Below are 17,434 nucleotides of genomic sequence, written 5' to 3' on the forward strand. Positions count from 1 at the left end.
TCAGCCGCTCCGTCACGCCGTCACGTCAGTCTGGAGTCGCACAATTATGAAAAAGCAACCTTCCGTTGGAGCTGCAGCCGAAGCGGATCTCTCTAACATCCACCGGGCTTTCTCTCCGAAGCTAATAACACAGAGCACCGCCGATAGATGGCTAGAAGCCACGACCCTGCCTCTCCTGAGTCTCAACGGTGACGAGAATGGTACGTGGCCGCTTTCCTCATTGCGTACCCCGCTTGTGAGTAGGTTTTGTCAGCTTGTCAAATTGGCGCCGGTGGGTCGTCGTGACAGCGCGGTTCGTGAGTTGAAGATCCACCCGTGCACGCGTTTACCTTTTCGGCTCGAGATGATTATCCCTTTGTTTGTTGACACTCCGGCTAATACGCTGTAGCGTTTTAACGCAATTTAAAGGCTCCAGCGAGAAAATCCCCACGCGTGCCCCCTCCACACACACACACACGCGAGGCACAGCAGGCTAAGTGGCTAGCTTGGTAGCGCTAAATGCTAACTAGCTTACAGTAGCATCCCTGGCGTTACCGGTGGTCTCACAACACGGATTTTCCACCACAAATACTGACAATCGTAACGACATGTTTGGGTGTAAGGCGAGTTGTCATGGCCGTCGTTACTCGGACAAGGGGACACCCTATTCGAATGGTTAATTTGTTCTGTCACGGAGGTCGAGAGGTGCTGACACCGCCGTAGGAACCATGCACTCCCGCCTTAGACCTTTCGCTTCGGGCACTTTCCAGGCGATGAGTTGATGCCTTTACTGAGAGATTTAACTGTCAGATGTGATTGACATTGTCAGAGAAATTCCAGTTTGTGTATAGGATTATAGTACATTCGTTAGGCACAAATTTTATGCGAACATATCCTTAGCTATTCGCTGAAAAACTCAATTATCCACTTGCTATTGTGCTATTGATTAACTCCTATAAGATGGCACCAATAAGGTCTTGTGTGATTAATAGAAAATCACTGTGCTTTGACATACAAGTGCCCCAATATACGATTTTTTCAAATACCCCACTTTATTCCTGAAGTCTGTTCTGTAGCAACCAGTGTGGGAGAAAGTTCTGTTAAGAGACTTTCCTTCAAAATTCTCCCATTGCTGACAACGGGTTTTGCTTCGTGGAGCGGGTTTTTTGAATGGTTCTGTTCTCTACACTCCCTTTTCTAAGCTATCATGACCCCTCATTGTATTAAAAATGGTCTTGCACGCCTTGGGAGCTTGTTACGCTGCTGGCGGTTGTAAAAACAAGCAGAAGTAGTTGAATCTGTTAACGATACGAACATTGTATTTGACTGGCTTTTCCAGATGAGGAAAAAGTGCTTAAGGCAACACAAATAAAACAGAATGTAAGGACAAAAGATGGTGATGATAGCCAAGACAAGGAAACCATCATTTTCCCACAGCGGAAGCCTGAGACGGTCACATGCCCCAGCTTACCACTCAACTGGATGAGGGTCACTGGATAGAGTTTTGGACGACATGTCCAGAGTGTTGTGCGCATGAACTCGCTCGGGTGATGACGTTGCAATGCGTCCCCTCGCACAACACCAGACGTCACCAACGTAGGTCCCACGGGCACCAGGTAGCCCAGAGGGCTATTCTAAAAATATTAAGGATACATTGTGATATTCTAGGAATGTTTTTTAAAGGGGACTTCTAAGCAGAGCTTAGTGTGATTGGCTGCTTGCAGAGTTGAATAAATTGCCAAACATTAAAATCTGGACGCAGAGCCCCTCTTAATTTCCAATAGCATCATAAAGTTTGCATTTTATGCTTGTTTATCATTACTGGATGTGATCAACTCAGTCTTGTAGCCTCTGAGCGGTGAGTAATCTTGCACCACTCAGTTGTGCTCTGAGGTAAACTCTTGGCACGAGTGTGTGTGTGTGGGGCTGTGGTGGGGCGTCTGTTATCTCGCGCACTAATCCATTTACACCCTACACACTCACTTGCTAATTTGAAGATGGCTGATAAAGTTCTTTCCACTGGCCTTGAGCTGACTTTAGAACAAACTCAGTCACAGCCTCACACATGGTTTATTTTCCACTCCATCCAGTGTGATGAAGTGAAGTTTTGGCTTCCTTGCATAACCTGCCAACTGAATCGTCATATTGTCCAGTAAATCTTAAAATGCCACACATCATTTACATTTGCATTGGCTCCAGTGTTTAACGAAATGTTTTCCAACGCTCTAAGAAATTCCAGCACTGGTTAGCCCTGCTTTTTATTGGCCCACATTCTTGTTAGCTTGAGCTTTATAGAGAAAGCATCACAAGATCACGTCCTGTGCATCACCAGGATGCACACTTGCTTGAAGCTATCGCAGCGAGGAGGGCATGGCGTGCCACACCGCGCAGTGCGCTGCTGAGCCATGGATGGCCACAGGAAACAAGTGCTTGAGCTGTCACGCTTTGGTCTCATGACTCTTCCAATGGAACCCTTCCAGAGGCTTCAGTTTATTTCCCCCATCCATTTTTTCTTTTTTTGGGCTGGGGAGATATTTAATCCCAGCAGCTCAGTGTCATTACAAAAAAAACTAATACAAAGCCACTGCTGGTATTTTTTCTAACTCTGTTGACCCGGAGATTCTACTCCACCGGTTTGTTCTGTTTGACAAATTAGGAGAACAAAGACTGCAAGATTTACAATCTAGACTCGACGGATTGCTGCAATGAATGGAATCACCCTCGAGCCATCATAACAGGTTGCGCTGCTGAGGTCAGTGGTGAGCGAACAAGAAGAGCAAAAGCATCTCTTGCTTTGTGGTCGCTGCTTTTTTGGGCTCCGTTCTTGAGGGCAATTGGATTGTCTTGTCGCACTTCACCACTTTTGTTGTCTGCATGAAGACTTGAAACATTGCTCCCTCAATTCAATTTTACTCCAATAATTATGCGGATGTTGGGTTATATTTAAAAAAAAAAAAAAATCAAAACTTTTATTGCGCTGAGTCTGCGAAAATAAATTCAAAGGGGAAGAGTGAGTGAGGAAGCATAAGTGTATGTGTGTGTTTTTGGCAGGGTGTCCCGAGAGCTCTTTTGTTGTCTGACATTCTCAGGTACTATGGTTACAGGTTAGCCCAGCTCGATCCGGTTTTTAGTGCTATGCGAGGTGGATTTCATATCAAACTGATTTCCCTGTATCTATGATTTATGGGCATGAGTATTTATTGAATTATTGATTAACTTCAAGAGATTGGTTATTGATATAGTTAGTTTTCAATATGTGGATTATGACGGCTTGTTCATTTTCTATTTAGTCATCGATGACTAGAAGCAAAAGAGGACAACAGGACGACTCTTAAATGTGTGCTCGAGTGTCACAGTAGTTGTTTATCATTGAGGCCTCTGCCCATCGACAAATCCTGTCCCACACCACCTTCATCTGGGCCTCTCACCCTGGTCTAACATCTACTTGTTCTCAGACACATTCATCTGCCTCCCGAGAGACACTTCTTACACATTAACTGTCCGCGGCACAGTTGTTGGGCACCCGCATCTCGCTGATGACTCAGCTTTTAACTTTCGGCCAGATCTGTGCACTAAACGCAGGACGTTGCGCCAAGAAGCTCTGTTTAGGCGGAGGACCTTGTGATTTGATGATCGTTCTCTGAAGGCAGATTGGGGCATTTGTGGTTTTGGTCCGGGAGATGCATGAAGGAGCATTGGGATGTTTTTCTACAAAGCCCTTAAATACAGAGATGAAGACGAAGAAGATGGTCAGGTATGCTATCAGGTGATCGGGTGTTATTTTCTTTGGGGGGGGCAGATTTTACTGAATCAGCAGGACCTCAGTGTGAAGCTTCCAAATGCACATTTTGAATCAGATCCAAATTGAAATCTACATTCAGCAAAGATTTACGAATCTTATGGGTTTTTCCATCATCAATTTAAACTGCAGCCAAACCATAATTGGATTAGTGTGCTACCTTTATAAAATCTGAATTCAACTTTGTTAGAATTTACAACTTTTTGCTCTGCATACACGTTGAAAAGTAGTTCATACGACATACGATTTGCTGCTGAACTAGATAAAATTTAGATACTGATAAATGAACAAAAATGCATCCACATGTGGACTAAAATTTAACTTGCTCAAAAAAAAAAAGAAACGCAAAACAGCCTTTTCACTTCTTGTTCCAACTTTGTAAGTCTGGTCGTTGGACTTTTAGAAATAGTTGAAGTGCTTTAACGGATTCTTTGCATATCCTGGGAGGGATTAGTCCTTTTAATCCTACTGAGGGTCTCCCAAACGCCACTGTCTGGAAAATAACATTAATTAAACATTCGTGGAGTAGAAAACCTTGTTTTGGGAATTAAAAAAAAAGAAAAGAAAAACGTGCTTATCTTTTCAAATCTACATTCATTGGCCGACACCTTTAAACTCATCCAGCTGTTGATATTAATTTTCAATTGTTCAAATGTTGTCATTTTTCAGCACATTCACTCCCAAAATGTATTTTCTCTTCTTTTGTCAGTCCCAGAAACCCTGGATAGAAAGCACTTTCACCAAGAGGGAATGTGTGTACATACTTCCAGTGTCAAAGGACCCCCACAGGTATGTGTTTGCTCTCCAGTAGTGAGCCTGGTGGTGGTCGCCGTGGCAACGTTGTAATTGTATGGTGTGTGTGTGTTAGACTCAACCCCCACTCTCACCGTGGTTGCATGAGTCTGCTTCCAACCTTGCTTTTTAAACTCGCACTGTAATTATAACTTGATGATGTTTGTTACCGTCCTCTCGGCTCAAGTGAATTTAATTTGTTTTTATTTGCCAGCCATGTTTGACCTCCACCAAAAACCATGAGTTGAATTTGTTTTTTTAACACAGAATTTGGCAAAAAAAAAAACTACTTAATAGAACAATTTACTTTTAGTGTAGAGGCTAGAATGTCAGGAATTTGATAACTATGCAAATGCATTTAATAACACTTTGCTTAATATTGCAGTTAATAATGCCATCATCTTAATAACAAAATTCAGGAAGACACAGGAACCAAGACTTTAAAAAAAAAAAAAAATCACCATGTAATGTCCTTTTGGGATGATTTGGAACAATGTTTATAATATAGAACATTGTCATTACACATGTACTGTGTATACCAAGACTTTAAAAAAAAAAAAATTCTTCATCTAATATAGTTGGATTCCATAAATGTACTGTTCACTCGCTTTGTGTGATAAATCATCTCCGTTTCTAGTTACTCTTTGTAACTAATGTGCATTCCTCGACCTTCCGGCACAGTTATTCTTTTTCTTTGTGTTTTCTTTGTAATCAATTATTTTCCTACACTTCCCCTTTTTCTCCCCCAGTGCATGTTAGCGCCCATACTGTGGTTGGATTTGTGAACTTTGAACCATGACCCACATTTCAGGCTGCGGGAGAAATATTAATTTGGCAATATATCATCTCATAATCATGTTGTTATGTCATAAATGAATACGCAAGTTCATAACTGGTATCACGACGTTGTTAAAATTAATTGTGCTTGTGGAATTGGTTCGTAGGACTACAGCTATGGATTATGTTAGTAATTAAATATTCTTCTGAAAAATCAAGTTATTGGAGAAAATGCAATCCTTGATTTGGTTGTAGAGCAATTTTGAAAGAGTCGTAAAAACTTGATTACGTTGTAACAAATGACCAATTGATGTCCTTTTTCATATTAATCAATAGGTTTTATTTCTTAAATTAACATCGCCGCAGACTTTATTTTACTTGTCTTCAAACATTTGCAATAAGACAGTTAATTCGATTCCAGAACTCCTTTTAAAGGTCTCAACAGCTGAGTTGAAACTCCTCTCGGTGAAATTCTTGCATAGTCGTGCCCGTTGTGGTCTCTGCTTCAATTCAAACCTTTGAATGCTTCGTGTCATGTGTTTAAATTCCATCCAGATGCCTTCCAGGATGCCAGATCTGCCGACAGCTCGTCCGGTGAGTAACGCCTCTGTCTTTTGTTTCTGACATTCTCTGGTCAGACAAGATGAGCTCGTAGAGAATCTCTGCTCCCCACAAGCAGCCTCAAGGCAAAGAGTGTCGTCATTGTGCCGAGCAGAAACCCGCCTCAGGAAACAATTAACTTCCAGGCTTTGTGATCCCACATTCTTTGCTAAGATAATCACCTCATGTGGCCCATTAATTAATGCTTGTAGCCTCAGTAGTGAATAAAAGATAAATCATGTCAAAATGACTGTGTTTATATTCATTTCGGGTTGTTTTCTTTTAGTAGAATGCTACATAGTACTGTAAAAAAAAAAAAGATTACAAGGCTCACTTAAAGTTCTTTTAGGTTTGTTTTCTTTCATAGGCCCAAAATAGAAAATGAGACAACACAATCATTAGTCAAATGTATTCTAATGTTGTCAAAGTCAGTTAATGATGGAAGCCTAGAACAGGACACTTGATTTGTTCTTTTATGCCTTCTCCCTCTGGTTGTTTTCTAGCATACAAGACAAATAACAATGCAATAATTGAGTATGCTCAATCAATTTAGCACAGTGGCAAGAAGCTAGCAAAAAGCTTGAAACATTTGTTCTTGAAAGTCAAATGAATGTGTTGGGTAATTGTTCCTGATTTTTGTTGGTTTTTTTAAAACCACGCGCGTGTGCGCTTCAGGTGCTGCTGCGGGCGTCTGGTGCGGCAGCATGTCGGCTTCACAGCCAGCCTGGCCAACAAGTACTCGGACGTGAGGACGGCTGAGAGCGCCGGCGGGCCAGCGCCGGAGCTGGAGGAGTGGTCGGTGGAAAAACACACAGAGGCCAGCCCCACTGACGCCTATGGTGTCGTTAACTTCCAGGGAGGCTCGCACTCCTATCGAGCCAAGGTAGGGAGGATTACTGTTCTAACTGAGTAATGCTCTACACTGTAACTATATTTGTCATTCGTCACATGTGTATGTCATAGATTGTGTAAGATTATTTATTGGTCATCCCTGTCTGTCCAGTATGTGCGTTTGTCCTACGACTCTCGTCCGGAAAGCATCCTAAAGCTAATGCTGAAGGAATGGCACATGGAGCTTCCCAAGATCCTCATCTCTGTCCACGGGGGCGTGCAGAACTTTGATCTGCACCCTCGCATCAAGCAAGTGGTGGGCAAGGGTCTCATCAAGGCAGCTGTCACCACGGGTGCCTGGATCCTCACCGGAGGGGTCAACACAGGTTTGGAGAAACTGTACTTCATTTCCAGTCTTACGTTGTCTTGACACGTCTTAAAATACGTTTTAGCATTGCTTAAATGACTAAATATAAATATCTGTTTTCCACGGTATACAAAGTTGTGCCTATATCGGTCACATGACCAACTATGCGGTATGTTGGTTTTGCCCAGACTGCCTTTTTGCTGCATTCCTCCAAAATACCGCTTTTATAGGAATAGTTAAAGACTAAACGTAAGCTGCCAGTAAGTAGTCATAAAACCCCGGGGGTTATTTGCATTGCTCTGCCAAAGGTGTAGCAAAACATGTCGGTGACGCTCTCAAAGAACACTGCTCCAGATCATCAAAGAAGATTTGCACTATTGGTATTGCATCCTGGGGAGTGATCGAAAACAGGAGTGACCTCATCGGGAGAGACGTAAGACGTGTTGCATCATATTGCACCGTGTCCAAAAACAAAAACCTTCACCTTATTTTGGGATGTCCCCGCAGATCATCGCTCCATACCAGACGCTACTCAACCCTCTCAGCAAACTCAATGTTCTCAACAACCTCCACTCACATTTCCTCCTCGTCGACGACGGCACAGTGGGCAAGTACGGTGCCGAGGTCAAACTGCGGCGGGACCTGGAGAAACACATCAACCTCCAAAGAATACATGCACGTAAGAGCCGCACAATAGGACACACATGTTCTAGACCCACCTGCAAAAATTTAAATTTACGTCAAAGAGCGACCCAATAAAATATATACTTTGATTTCATCCTGCCCACAAGCTTGAAACACATTTAAACTTAAGACACTCTTGTTGAATGCAAAGTGTAGTAACTGTCCACTTCTTCTTTGCCTACTTTCTCTTCCTCTCAGGCATTGGTCAGGGCGTTCCTGTTGTGGCGCTCATCTTCGAGGGCGGTCCCAATGTGATCTTGACCGTGCTGGACTACCTTCAAGAGAGCCCTCCCGTCCCGGTGGTGGTGTGTGAGGGGACCGGCCGAGCCGCTGACATACTGGCCTACGTCCACAAGCAAACTGAGGAAGGCGGGTAAGCACTGTCGGATTATATTTTATTCAGTTTATGTTCCCTTTTTATGGTGCTTCTAAGCAATCACTATATGGCACTGTAAATTGCCCCCCCCAGCCGCCTACCAGACGGCGTGGAGGTGGACATCATCGCCACCATCAAGAAAACCTTCAACTTCAGCCAAGGGGACGCCATTCATCTTTTTCAGACTCTGATGGAGTGCATGAAGAAAAAGGAATTGGTAAAGTGATGCAATAGTGGGAATACATTCTTGATTCCATCACTGGACCACTATATTAGAAGGATCTGCATTGTTTAAATAGGAGTTTATCAATAAGGCTACCTTTTCAAAAAAGGTTTTACTGTCAGGTATTCATAAAAAATAATTTATCGTTGTGCTTATTGTTAGCAGTGGTAAAGAAATGCGGTGGCTTTCTGAAAAAAAATGGTTAGTTATTAGATTTTTTTTAGCACTTTAAAACAACCACTGCTATAGCCATCTGATTTAAAAAATTGCCGTTGACTAGTGTTATTAACCAAATATTAGTATCTATTAAATTTTCCTTGATGCTGAGCGTTGCGTTTCTTCAAAAACAGATCACTGTGTTTCACATCAGCTCCGAGGAGAGTCAGGACATCGACGTCGCCATTCTCAAGGCCTTACTCCAAGGTAGGACTTCTTCCCATACGCTTGCTTTCCTTTTCTAATAATAAAGACATATTTCTGCCAGAGTACAAGCCATGTTGATTTAGTGCTCATCTGAAGCAGAGAAAGGCTATAAGATTTCAGGGCTCTGCGGTGTTTTTCTTCTGTTATTGATATGCTTTCAAAGCAGTTTGGCCCAGTTTGATTTTAAAGAGATCGCTCTCCGTCCCTATAATCTCTTGAAACTCAGTTAAGAGTCAATTCAGAGACACAAAATATATGTCAAAAAAGGTTTACTTGATGTTATGGAAGCAATTACGTCTGCCTACCTACCTACCTTAGAGAAGGATTCCTTGCCCTCACTTTATATTTCGACAAAAGACAAGACTGCCTGTGGCGACTGCAGGTGAGCGACCATGTAGACTGAAAAGTTCACACAAACAAATATTTGTTAGCGGCGAAGTGTGTTCTTGCTAGTGAAACAGTAACTTATCCTCCAAAGGACCCTGAGCTTCCATGTTGCCATGTAACAGGGCAAAGAAGTCAAAATGGATAATGTTCCTTTTCATTGTGATTTTAGTGAGTAAATGAGTATTTGTTTTTTTAACTTTCCCATATCTGCGTATACTCTGTATGAATAAGCATAAGAAAGCAATTGGACAATTACATGTACATATATATCCTCATTGTAAATATAAAAACTTGTTACATAAATTCAATGAGTTCCCAAGTAACGGTTAAATTCACTTTTCCTCTTTCCACTTTTGGGTGTTTATGACACGCCAGTGTTTAGCAGACATGATGTGTAGTGGGAATTTTGTGGGTGGTTAAATCATCACTGTCGCCGCAAGTAGAAATGTTGTGCTAGTGGGAATAATGTTGCCAGGAAATCATTTTGAGTCACATTGCCATTACGCACACAATCCATTTAAAGTCCAGGAAATATAAAGCAATTAATTAATCAATCGGAACCGAGCTGGAGCACTTAATTCCCACGTGAATCTTAACTCTATCTTATTACAGACATTTTGCTTTATAGTATGACTCCAACTTTGTGGGAATAGTTTGAGAAAGACTATTTTCAAGCAAGACGGCTCGATTGAGTCAGTTTCATTTCCTGTAGGTGTACGTACAAGCAAGGAGTCCCAATGACTGAAATGTTTATGCACAACTGAAATGCTCTTGTATGGGGGGAAAAACAATCTGTAGTGAGCATGACAGCATTTTAGAAGTGAGCACTTGACTTTTTGTCACGAGCATAAAATAATTCAATAGTGTGAGCGTGAGTGGCACTACTGAATGATGTCTGGCGGCCCCTTTTATGAACGCATATTGAACGTGTGTGTTTCAGGCACAAATGCTTCTGCCTTCGATCAGCTGGTCCTGACCCTGGCCTGGGACCGCGTTGACATTGCCAAGAATCACGTGTTTGTGTATGGACAGCAGCTTTTGGTATGTGTGTGTGCACGTGTATTTGCTTTGCTTAGCTTTAGCCTCAAACCTTTGGACTGGCCCAAAATGACCTTAGAATCTCAAATGACCACAATGTTGCAGTCTGAGGAGCCCCGGGGGCCATGAGCAGCTTGTAAGATGAACGCTTATTGGCGTGGTCATCATAGGCTGACCTTGGTGCCACTGTTTATTTGGAAACTTTGGCATTCCCGTCTCCCTACTAGATCACATTTATTTTGATTTTGGTGGGGAGCTGTGTCCCCCACCCCATGCAAAATTGAAGGAAAATATTTCTTTTGTGCTTCATTTGTGCTGTAAAAATTTTCGTTTGTGCTGCAACGGTTTTTAAGTTATGATTTGGCTTCACGCAGGTGTGTCTTCTTTTTTTTGGGGGGGGGGGGGGTGTTATCATAAGCTCATACCCTTTTATTTGCGTTTGTGTGTGCAGGTGAGTTCCTTGGAGCAAGCCATGCTGGATGCACTCGTAATGGATCGAGTGGATTTTGTCAAGCTGCTTATTGAAAATGGTGTCAGCATGCACCGCTTCCTGACAATCAATCGTCTCGAGGAGCTTTACAACACCGTGGGTTATCAAACAGGCACAAGTAATGAACCGGAATGTTTGCAAATGATCATCTAACACTTTTCCACTATTGTTTTTTTTTTTAGAAACAACCTCCCAACAATCCAACTCTCCTCCACCTGGTTAGAGATGTCAAGCAGGTCAGCGGAGATCATTTTTTCACTTCCAGAGTACGAGTCAATTCAATCTCAAGTGTTGTTTTTCCGCTTTGACTTTTCACAGAGCCACTTACCTCCAAACTACAAGATCACCCTAATTGATGTGGGCCTGGTTATCGAGTACCTGATGGGCGGGACTTACAGGTGCAACTACACAAGGAAACGCTTTCGAATCATTTACAACAATCTCCATGGCAGCAATAGGGTGAGTAAGCCTCCACTGTTGTACGCTAGTTATCTTTTACGCCTTTCTCCAAAACAAAATCATTGTTCCCCATGTGTGCGCAGAGGTCTGGGCGTCACCCGATAGGCCCGGGCTCTCATTTGAGGAAAAGTCATGAGTCATTCAGCATGAATGCTGATAAGAAGGAGAAGACCAGGCACAACCATTTCATCAAGACTGCACAGCCTTATAAGCCCAAGGTAAGGAAAACTTCAGCAGTCCTTTACAATTGCAAGTCACTATCAAAGCAGTCACATCATGTACATAGTTAGTGAGACATTGTTTTGTGTTATTAAAAATAAACCCAAATCTGATACCTCTGCTGCTCTACCGGGCCCCCCTCTCAGTTGGAGTCCACCAAAGAGCAAAATAAGAAGCGCAACAGGGAGGAGATTGTGGACATCGACGACCCGGAGACACGGCGCTTTCCCTACCCGTTCAACGAGCTGCTGGTGTGGGCCGTGCTCATGAAGCGGCAGAAAATGTCGCTGTTCTTTTGGCAGCACGGCGAGGAGAACATGGCCAAGGCTTTGGTGGCCTGCAAGCTCTGCCGCTCGATGGGCTACGAGGCCAAGAAGAGCGATGTGGTGGACGACACGTCGGAGGAGCTGAAGGAGTACTCAAAGTAGGTTTCCTGCCACTTGGCTGACTAAGCGACATTGAACTTTGTAAATAGAGGAAGTCCAGTCATTAAATTTCAGATGCTGGCCTGACAACAATTGCGGGTGTTTTCCAGTGAATTTGGCACGTTGGCGGTGGACCTGCTGGAGCAGTCGTTCAGGCAGGACGAGACCATGGCTATGAAGCTGCTCACCTACGAGCTGAAGAACTGGAGCAACTCCACCTGCCTGAAGCTGGCCGTCTCCTCGCACCTGCGACCCTTCGTGGCGCACACTTGCACCCAGCTGCTGTTGTCCGACATGTGGATGGGGCGGCTAAACATGCGCAAGAACTCCTGGTACAAGGTTCATGCTCCATCTTAGATTTTTAACCCGGGCTTGTTTTTCTAATGAGAAGTTGTCCTTGTGACTTCTTAAACCATGTGATGGCTCAAACCCAGAAAACTAGTGAGCCGTGTTTGGTCATTAGATGGCCCCCTTAGGCACTGTGATGCCACTTTCAGCTGACAGCAAGTGGCAAAATGGCCGCCCCCTTCGCACAGCGAACACCCGGGAAGTGCCGACCCCGTGGCGCTTTCCGGTCACATGACTGTGCTAGAGGAAGCGTGACGTGTACATCTGCATGCAGGGGTCCCTCCTCCCCCTGACATGTATTCAGCACTTCACCACAATGGGAAAAAATAAAAAGGCCGCCCCCTGAAATGAGGAAAAAATAAATATGGATTTGGTTGCTTGATTCTTACTCCACAAACACAATATTAATCTGCATTCCATGTTTAGATTAGTTGGGGTGCATAGAACATAAGAAAACATTTTTATTTTACTTGGATTTTATTGTTGTGCATGCTTTGAGACGGACGGGCAAGAGGGGCAAAATATGAGAGCCCACCTACTTGTGTGTTTGTCGCCAGGTTATCCTGAGCATTTTAGTGCCTCCTGCCATCCTGCTGCTGGAGTACAAGTCTAAAGCCGAGATGGCGCACATCCCACAAAGCCAAGACGACCACCAGATTACCATGGAGGACAGCGAAAACAACTTCCAAAACATGACCGATGACATACAAATGGTCAGAATCACGCAGTGAATCTCATCTCATGTTTTCAATGCTTTCTTTGCTTTGTTTCCCATAATTCATTTTTTATTTGATTGCAGGATGTATTCAAGGAGGCCAGGTCCATCGATCCTACGGACACAAAGACTGACATGGAGACGCACGCTCGCTCCCGAAAGCTGCCATTAACCAGGAAAATCTACGCTTTCTACCACGCTCCCATCGTCAAGTTCTGGTCCAACACGGTATGCGTACTCCATGTATTCAACATGTGATAGAGCCTATTATAATCGAAACAACTTGGATCCTCCCATTATTTCCAGTCTAAGTCTTGAGCTGTCACTTTCATCTGTATTATGAAATTTATTACGCAGATACAAACTGAAGCTATCAGTTTTGCGGTACTTCAATGCGATGCAGGAGTAGTAGTCAAACAATAATGACAAAAGGGACAAGGTGCACACAGTCTTATCAGACACCCAGATGCACATGCTTTGGATATTCATCGCTTAATGACTCCCATAGAGGATCAATATTCCCACAGCACCTCTTCATGGAAAGCTCAGGGATTGTCACGTTCATACTCGTTGGTGATTATTTCATCTCGTTTTTGCCTCGGCAAGCCCGAGGCAAGTTCTCGGTTACACGGGGATGGATTGCCACTTGTTCACTACGACAATAATGAGCAGATAACATCATCGAAAGTGCTCATTAACATATCTCAGATGCCTTCTGGCATACTGACTTTCATGCGTCAATGGTAGCACTCAGAACCAAATTTAGCTGTCAGATGATTGCTTGATTTCCAAGCACTTAACTACTCAAGTGTTTTGGTTCGTGTGTTATTTAAAAGTCCACTTAGTCCGTGTTGTATCAGCTATATCAGTTCAATCCTTTAACAGTCTATATGCTAATGATGCTACTTTCCCACAGTCCCAATTATTTGACCCCGAATTAATTATAGGAAAAGTAACATTGGGACATTCCTGACTGTCATACCAGTGTGAAGACGAGAAGATAAGACAAAACAAAAGATCCAGTTACTCAACCTTATTAATTAATTGATAGTTGAATTAACTCTGACCCTACCTCATTTGAAACATTTTGTGTCCTCAGCTCTTTTATTTGGGGTTCTTGATGCTCTACTCGTACGTGGTCCTGGTAAAAATGCCTGAATGGCCTTCTCCTCAAGAATGGGTCGTCATCCTATACATCTTCACCTCAGCCATCGAGAAGATCCGAGAGGTACCTCCTTCAATAGAGTCTTAAATCGTTGCCTTCATGAATGAACTAAAGCGAAACGTTTGCCTTCTCTGCAGATGTTCATGTCAGAAGCAGGCAAAATAAGTCAAAAGATAAAAGTGTGGTTTGATGACTACTTCAACGTCTCAGACTTCCTGGCCATCGTGTCCTTTTTCATTGGCTTGGGTTTGAGACTGGGCGGAGGGAAAACCTTCGTCCCTGGCAGGACAGTTTATTGTCTCAATATCATCTTCTGGTACGTGCGACTCCTCGATATCATGGCTGTCAACCAGCAAGCTGGGCCCTATGTCATGATGATCGCCAAAATGGTGAGTTCCTGGCGCAAGTTCCACTTTCTAGCACATTTTGAGACGCTACTCATGCTTCCACCTAGAAATAATATAAAATAACTAATATTTAATAACTGTATGCATTCCAAACTATTTCCATAACAAGGTCTACATTTTTATTGGTCAGAGTAAAATGTTTCAACTTGAGGCTTTGTGTACAAAGTGGCCTTGTAGGTCACATGTGCTTGACTCCCTTTCATAGGTGGCCAACATGTTTTACATTGTGGTGATAATGGCCATCGTCCTGCTCAGCTACGGCGTTCCCCGCAAGGCTATCTTGTACCCGGACGAAGAGCCAAGCTGGACGCTGGCCAAAGATGTGGTGTTCCAACCATACTGGATGATGTATGGAGAAGTGTATGCCTATGAAATCGATGGTGAGGATGGAAAGGGAGATACGTTGGATGCCTTCTAGAATCGTGCTTCAGATAAAGGGTTTTATAATGACCAGATTTTGACTCGTTCCTAACAATTATAGGTAGTCACATCCTTTTAGCACAACAAAGGCAGTTAGATATAGTTTAATGTTGTTGTTTTTTTGTTGATATGTGTATGTACATGTCCCGATAGGTTCTTTTTCTTCACAGTGTGTGCTAACAACAGTGATCAGTCAGTGAAGAGCCTGTGCACAGCGGGAGTGTGGCTGACTCCTCTCCTCCAAGCAGTCTACCTCTTTGTGCAGTACATACTCATGGTCAACCTCCTCATCGCCTTCTTCAAGTAGGTCCACACACTTGTTCACGCTTCCAAAATTGACAACATACTATATAAAAAAAAAAAACACATTCGCAGGAAATCAAAACAAAAATGGATGACAACTTTACAACGTCCGCATTTTTCTTTCTATAAGCTTCTATTAATCAATAAACCAATGCAGTGTACAAAGGTAACATGTAGCCAAAGCCACAAAATGATATAGTTTCAAAACAAAATGAATGCCGTATTGACCCCAACCAGTGTGTGACCATAAGTGTGACAGCATCCCTGTTCTTTTCTACAGTAACGTGTATCTACAAGTGAAGTCCATCTCCAATCTGGTGTGGAAGTACCAGCGCTACCACTTTGTCATGGCCTACCATGAGAAACCGGTCCTCCCTCCACCTTTCATCCTCCTGTGCCATATCTACTCACTCTTATGCATGTGCAGGAAGAGAAAGGAGCAAAACAACTACGGGCCAAGTATGTCTCTTTTTTTTTTCTTTCTTTTTTTGCACCGAATAAACAGTATCACAACAAAACGGCATGCCGCAAAGTGAATATTATAATTTTTGGGGTTCTTTGACTAGAGTGAAAAAAGTCACTTTTTTTTCCCCCCCTTCTCTTCCCTTCAGAGTTGTTTCTCACAGAGGAAGATCAAAAGAAGCTTCATGACTTTGAAGAACAATGTGTGGAGACGTACTTCCACGAAAAGGACGACCAGTTCCACACAGGAAGTGAGGAGCGCATACGGCTCACCTCTGAAAGGTACAACCTCTAGTCCCTGAAGATAAGCGGCAAGTAATGTTGCAAATAGAGATGGTCATCTTTACATTAAGATTATTTATTGGTTTATAAACAATAGCATCTCAGACGCAAGCACTGTTGGAGTCTGATATGGTCTTTGGGAAAATAATTTATTTGTGGTACTTTTCAGAGTTGACACCATGTGCATGCAACTGAAGGAAGTGGGCAACAAGGTCAACTTCATCAAGCGCTCCTTACACACGCTGGACTCCCAGATCGGTCACCTGCAGGACCTGTCCGTCCTCACCGTGGACACCCTGAAGACGTTGACGGCTCAGAGGGCGTCAGAGGCCAGCAAGGTCCACAATCAGATCACCCGGGAGCTCAGCCTCTCCAAGAACATGGTTCCCAGTATTGTCCCCGTTGCGACAGACACTGGCCCCCACTCCAAATCCTCCGTGATGGGGAAGCGGAACTACCTAGGCTCGGCGAACATTGCAGACTCTCTTTTTGGGATTGGCGCCGGGGGCTACGGGACCGATAGTAGTCGTAGAGTCGGGCCAGGCCCCTTAGCAGGACCAGGGCTGGATCCGAGTCCGGAGAGAAGGGGCTTGCTGGCGCTCAGACACTATGCCGCCGAGGCTGGTTCCTCCGGCACCGGTGCCTCCAGTGCCTTTGTCCCAAGTGCTGCGGCCATTTCCCCTCCGGAGCCGCATTCCCGGGGCCACTCCCTCACCCGCAGGAGGCTGACCCGTCCACACGAGCCGGAGTATTCCGACTCGCCATCCAGCCTGCCCAACGTGCCCTCGCGCGTGGCGCACTTCCACATCAGCAGCACCCCCTCCCAGCCAAGCGGCTCCAGCCACCCGGAGCTTGCTCTGGCCGGGCCTTACCAGCAGACGCCTGACAGCGCCACTGTAGAGTTTGGGGCGTTCGTCGGTAAGTACGAGAGAGAATCTGCTATCGCTCCAGTGAGGAGTGAGGACGATGAAAACGGTGTGTGTCTGTATCCCACTGTGGTGGTTGTAGCTACGGCTTCAGGCACTGCTCAGCCTGCCTGCTCTCCTGCTTGCTCCGCGCAGTCTGGCAATGCACAAGGGTTAGAAGGAGGGGGGGGCTGGGCATCGGGGTATGTCAATGAGGCTTTCTGCGACGACGATGGCCGGACAGCTTCTCCGAGTAGATGCCAAACACACACTCAGAGCAAAGAAGATAGCGTCACCGCTGCCGTGACAGGCCGACGGCCCCACGGACGAAGGAGCAGAGATGTTTCTCCGCCGCCAGGCTCCTGCTCTGAGGGTCAAAATTGTGACGAGGCGATACATGCGGAAATGCAAACAAGAGGTTTGAGTTGTGGGTCGCATCTGCCGGGTACTGGCATCTGTCCACTCCCAGATCGGGTGCCATGCAGCTTTTCCTCCCTTTTGCTGTTCTTCTGTCTGTTCTCACCGGTTCAGATGTTTTCAGACATGTTGAGGCCGCTT

At 44.3% G+C, this 17,434-nt stretch overlaps 1 protein-coding gene across 8 annotated transcripts in view; it reads left to right on the forward strand.

Moving 5' to 3' along the window:
- Positions 1-17,434, forward strand: part of trpm7 (transient receptor potential cation channel, subfamily M, member 7) — a 26,919-nt gene continuing 9,485 nt past the window's right edge. For 2 of the 8 annotated variants that reach the window (XM_049718690.2, XM_049718691.2), the window contains exons 1-26: positions 2,749-3,733; positions 4,488-4,567; positions 5,903-5,941; positions 6,623-6,830; positions 6,951-7,164; positions 7,454-7,578; positions 7,653-7,824; positions 8,028-8,202; positions 8,299-8,422; positions 8,779-8,851; positions 10,179-10,279; positions 10,728-10,862; positions 10,949-11,002; positions 11,085-11,225; positions 11,309-11,443; positions 11,591-11,868; positions 11,980-12,208; positions 12,775-12,930; positions 13,017-13,160; positions 14,032-14,160; positions 14,235-14,486; positions 14,710-14,884; positions 15,095-15,227; positions 15,508-15,686; positions 15,839-15,971; positions 16,141-17,294. In XM_049718690.2, coding sequence (XP_049574647.1) covers positions 3,680-3,733; positions 4,488-4,567; positions 5,903-5,941; positions 6,623-6,830; positions 6,951-7,164; positions 7,454-7,578; positions 7,653-7,824; positions 8,028-8,202; positions 8,299-8,422; positions 8,779-8,851; positions 10,179-10,279; positions 10,728-10,862; positions 10,949-11,002; positions 11,085-11,225; positions 11,309-11,443; positions 11,591-11,868; positions 11,980-12,208; positions 12,775-12,930; positions 13,017-13,160; positions 14,032-14,160; positions 14,235-14,486; positions 14,710-14,884; positions 15,095-15,227; positions 15,508-15,686; positions 15,839-15,971; positions 16,141-17,294 — 4,792 coding nt within the window. In that variant the 5' untranslated portion in view covers positions 2,749-3,679. Of the gene's footprint in view, positions 201-2,744; positions 3,734-4,487; positions 4,568-5,902; positions 5,942-6,622; positions 6,831-6,950; positions 7,165-7,453; positions 7,579-7,652; positions 7,825-8,027; positions 8,203-8,298; positions 8,423-8,778; positions 8,852-10,178; positions 10,280-10,727; positions 10,863-10,948; positions 11,003-11,084; positions 11,226-11,308; positions 11,444-11,590; positions 11,869-11,979; positions 12,209-12,774; positions 12,931-13,016; positions 13,161-14,031; positions 14,161-14,234; positions 14,487-14,709; positions 14,885-15,077; positions 15,228-15,507; positions 15,687-15,838; positions 15,972-16,140; positions 17,295-17,434 lie in introns of those variants that run through there. The other 6 variants (XM_049718693.2, XM_049718696.2, XM_068650473.1 and 3 more) reach the window with 5 other exon arrangements.

Source organism: Syngnathus scovelli, chromosome 4 (assembly GCF_024217435.2).
Source record: "Syngnathus scovelli strain Florida chromosome 4, RoL_Ssco_1.2, whole genome shotgun sequence".
NCBI classification, from domain to species: domain Eukaryota; kingdom Metazoa; phylum Chordata; class Actinopteri; order Syngnathiformes; family Syngnathidae; genus Syngnathus; species Syngnathus scovelli.